Below are 4,459 nucleotides of genomic sequence, written 5' to 3'. Positions count from 1 at the left end.
GTGTGGAGCTAAAAGAAAATAAATGTTTGGATAAAAACTACTCCATTCGTCGACTGATGTCTTCAAGCTGCAACACATGCACTTGGAGAAAGTTTGACGTATGGGTTGGGCAGCAAAGATTCATGGGATATTTCATAAATTCATAAAGTATGAGTATGTATGCAAATCTACAAGTGTGCTTAAATTAGGGCTGCACAATATATGCGATAGACGTAGAAACAATATGAAGTTGGCCTACGGTAGAAATTTACCTGTCATTTACGTCATCGCACCTGTGTCAACAGGGCTGTGAGTGCAGAGACAACTGAGCAGGAGGAGTTTGAAATATAATGAAAATATGAAGAAATATAGTGTTTTAAAACACGTATAGAGAGAATAAATTCTCAAAATGTCCCCCTCCTGCTGTAGAAAAGTTACGTCGTGTCACAGGATCATTTCCTCCTCCCTCCCGCTGCACGTCACGCAGAGCGAAGCTTTAACAACCGTAGTTTTTTCACACCCAAGTTATCGGAGAAAAAACTTGTTTCTTTGTGTATTGTTACCCACAGAGATGATAAAACAAGATGTGGATGTTCGTTCAGTCATAAATCCATCTTGCTAATGTAACAGTAGTGTAGTGAGAGCGCAGCAGAGCAGAGGGTCAGTTCAGCAGATAGAAGCTCATGTATGGCAGGCAGATATTACATTTATTTGGCTTCACCACACTTACATTCCAGTTATGTGAAAATGTTTAATGACGGGACTATGTGCAGCTTAAGGTCCTGTCACATTATAACATTTTAGTCAGTTTATTCCAACTTAATTTTTTATGTCTAAATGACTAATTTTACTTGAAGTACTGGTTAGTACATCCACTTTATTTTGAAATAAAATCTGAGAAATGTTTTGTTTGTTGTTGAAACTGTTTTGCATATAAAACATTATTTTGTACTTCTGTTATGTTCATTTGCACTACAGCAAAAATGCTGGCTTTGATTATGATTACAGTTTTCCGCAAAATAAATGCTATAAAAATGACATAATCTTTGCTTTTTATGATCATTTTCTACCGYGRTATATACCGTTACCGTAGCCTGGCTCTTTTCTTCCAGTGCAGTTCTGCTCAATTCTAGTTTCCTTCACTGCTCTGTCTGGGATTTTTTCAGGAGATTTTTGTTCAGGCCAATCAGCAAACAGAAGGCGGAGTTTTGAATGATGTCGATTTTCTGCGCAGTGCCTGCTAGTTATTTTAGCATACGGCAGTGGAGGAAGTAAATGAAACCAGTCCGTGTTGATAAGGCTTCCAAATTAAATTAAATCTGTCTGACAAAGCAGCAGCTCTCATTTACAGTCGTCTCGTTCAGCTCGGTACTTTTCTCCTCTCAGTAGGGTTGTTTACAGCACACACAATTCTAGGTTAGCTTCTTGGCTTAGCCTCCTTCACAGTGGAGCTGGCACACAAATGTCGTGTCCAGCCGATCCAATTATTTTAAACTTCAGCAGAGGCCACGCCTCCAGCAAGAATCACTTCTCTATAGCCGAGAGTCCAGACCCTCGTACGAAGCAAAGTGAAGGACAAGGGTCTGGTTTTTACCAGGCTACCAGTGAAGGGATTCAGTTTATACTGTGACATGAATCTGAGGTCATACTGCCCAGCTTTAGCTCAAATCTAATCTAACAACAGGAGTTTATAACCTAGTAATCAGGGCATCCGCTGGTGGGCCAAATGAAGTGGCTCTGTGGGCCAATTTTGGCCCATGTGCCCCATTTTGGGCACCTCTGCTCTAACGTCTGAGACTAAAAACTGTCCTTTTTAGTTCTGAAACAGAACGTGGGCGTCACAGCCTGTTCAGAAGAGAAAAATCTTAATTTCTTCAATGTTTGACAAACATCTGTTTCTGTTCTCCTTCAGGTGCCGTATTACGAKTGGCTGGAGATGAAGACGGACTGGCAGAAACTGGCCTACCTGAAGGGCAAGATAGGGAAGGCTGTGGCTGAGGACATGGCCAAGTAAACTGAACAGCCTCCACTGAGTCAGCGTGGGCCCCACAGGGAACACACACACACACACACATCCACCCACATCCACGCTCGCATCGGTGCGGCGTTGCATATTTGAGCTTTTCGTTCCCCTGGCAACATGTGGGGCTTTCCCTGTTTCCATAGTGACGATGGTTTGGCTCATAAGCGAGGCAGAAATAAACACAACAGAGATCTGATCGAGGACCTGATTCTTTACGTCTAACAGTTCTGATGTTCACTGGAATTTAGGTGAAAAATGCTTCGTGTCAGGTTAGAAATATATTCAAATAATTTATCTCTGTGACCCACGTCAGCTTGTGATGGAATAAAGTGTTTTTATAGTCATTTTACTTCTCTTCTTTTTATTTATTCAGTATTTTAAATCATGTGACCCATCACATCGAAACGAGGATTAAGTCTAAAAGCTGAATGTGGAGAAATAGGCAGATAGTGTTTTGATTAAAACGCTTGCAAAAAAATACATTTTGTCAAAATATGACAAATAAATGTTTTATCAATGTATCGTTTCAATCAACTGTCTGAAATATCATCCTAAAAAAACTTTTTGAAGCACTTTTATGAGCATTAGCAACAAAAAACCTGATTTTGAGGAAAAACGCCTTAAAATTTTGAGATTTTCCCTGTGAGTTAGCAAAGTTTTGTTTCTTTTCAGTTGGGAAATCTCAACATTCAAATATAATTTGAGGTTTCCTCTTTTATAAAGACATCAAAAATTCCTCATTAAAATGACATAAAATTAGGATTCAGACTCAATATTTATGTATTATTGTAACCAACAAGACAAATTAAGTCATATATATGGATTTACTTATGATATCAGAATGATCCAGGTAACAAAATGTAGCGTTTAAAGCCAGGAATCTCAAAATGTAATTAGTTCATTTTGACCAAATTTGACTTAATCCTCATTTCGATATGACGGGTCACATATTTATGTATTATTGTAACCAACAAGACAAATTAAATAATATCTCTGGATCTACTAATGACATCAGGATGACTAACTATCAAAATGTAGCTTTTAAAGCAGGAATCTGAAAATATGATTACTGTATTTATTCATGTATAATACTAGAAATTTTACCCTTAAAACCATGCATAAAGTTGGGGGTAGTATTATACACAGGTTATTGATGATTAGATTTTTCATGCTTTTTAAGCTAAAAAAAATAATGGTGGTATTATATGTGAATAAATAGGGTAGGTCATTTTGACCAAATTTGACTTAATCCTCATTTCGATATGATGGCTCACATTTATGGCTCACATTTTCCTCAGGGCGGGGTGTACTGTTAGACAGCCTGAAGTCTCACTTTGCTTTAATTACAGAWAAATAAATGTAGATCCATTAGCTTCTTTACAAATGGTCATGCTCGGATGTCCTGATGCATCTCAGTAATCCAGGTAGAAAAATGAAAATATAAAATAAGTAGGTCCTCTGGACTGGTCCAGAGAGGACCTACTTATTTTTTTCTTTTTGACTCGTGTTCGAATGTTTCAAAAATCAAAATCTGTGGGCATGCTTGAGCACGCGTGCTCGCGAGAGAGCACTGACATGAACCAGCAAGGACAAGAATAAACCCTGCTGACCTGAAAGTGCTTACACAATGTGATGAAGAGGCAACAGCAGCACTTGGACATCACAGGCTGGCGAACGCAACCCAAAGAAGAAAACAGACTTTTTTAACAAGGAGCGAGAGAAGCGATGCACCGAGCCAGACAAGGAACTGGTGCAATGTTCTGTCCGGGTTTGTGTTGAGGCAGTGAAGCAACACATCTTTCTTTGAGTATTTGTCCAACTCTACCACTGACTGAGGCTTTTAAAGCGGCAGCCTCTGCTGAGCTAGCACTCTGCCATGGAAACTCCAGTTGCAGGTCATGTTGGCACGATGCTGCGGCTGCTTCTCTTTGTGATTCCACCTATTTCAACCTCAGCACTGGTCTGTTAAAAACAGATGGGCTCAGTTAAAAAAGAAAAAATACTGAACCCAGTGGTGGGCACAGTTCCCCTAAAGCACTAATAGGGGAAATAATTTCTTGATTAGTGCTTTAGGGCTTTTGCTATTTTTACAACTCATTAGTGGATTAGCACTTGCTAAATTTAGAAGCACTAACTGATAGGGATGTCCCGATCCAGATTTTTTGGCTCCCGATACAGTCCGATTTTTTTTTTTAATGATTAGTCTTTCCGATCCCGATCCGATAGCTTTATTTTTTATTTCTTTCCAGGTGGCAAGGTTGATGGTATTAAAGCGAGCCCTGCTGTTCCCACCACCAGAAACGTAAGGTTATGAATATAACCACGGTTCCTTGAAGGAATGGAACGAAGYACAACACACAGTTGTACATGGGACACGGCTGAAGCCACCTCTAATCGCGTCTTTAGACCGGTGATGTTGAACGTCTGGTGACAGGCTCCGCCTTCACCCTATAAGTT

The 4,459-nt window shown here is 39.6% G+C and overlaps 1 protein-coding gene across 1 annotated transcript in view; it reads left to right on the top strand.

Annotated features, from left to right (window-relative positions):
* The window catches only part of tbrg4 (transforming growth factor beta regulator 4), a gene marked incomplete in the record, with an annotated part of 21,452 nt that extends 19,105 nt beyond the window's left edge, over window positions 1-2,347 (top strand). The window contains 1 exon segment of the mRNA XM_014021851.1: window positions 1,892-2,347. Coding sequence (XP_013877305.1) covers window positions 1,892-1,993 — 102 coding nt within the window.
* Between the last annotated feature and the right edge of the window lie 2,112 nt (window positions 2,348-4,459).

Source organism: Austrofundulus limnaeus, unplaced genomic scaffold, assembly GCF_001266775.1.
Source record: "Austrofundulus limnaeus strain Quisiro unplaced genomic scaffold, Austrofundulus_limnaeus-1.0 Scaffold308, whole genome shotgun sequence".
In the NCBI taxonomy this organism is placed as follows: Eukaryota; Metazoa; Chordata; class Actinopteri; order Cyprinodontiformes; family Rivulidae; genus Austrofundulus; species Austrofundulus limnaeus.
Note: the sequence above shows the minus strand (reverse complement) of the source record. Positions and strands in the feature narration are given on the sequence as shown.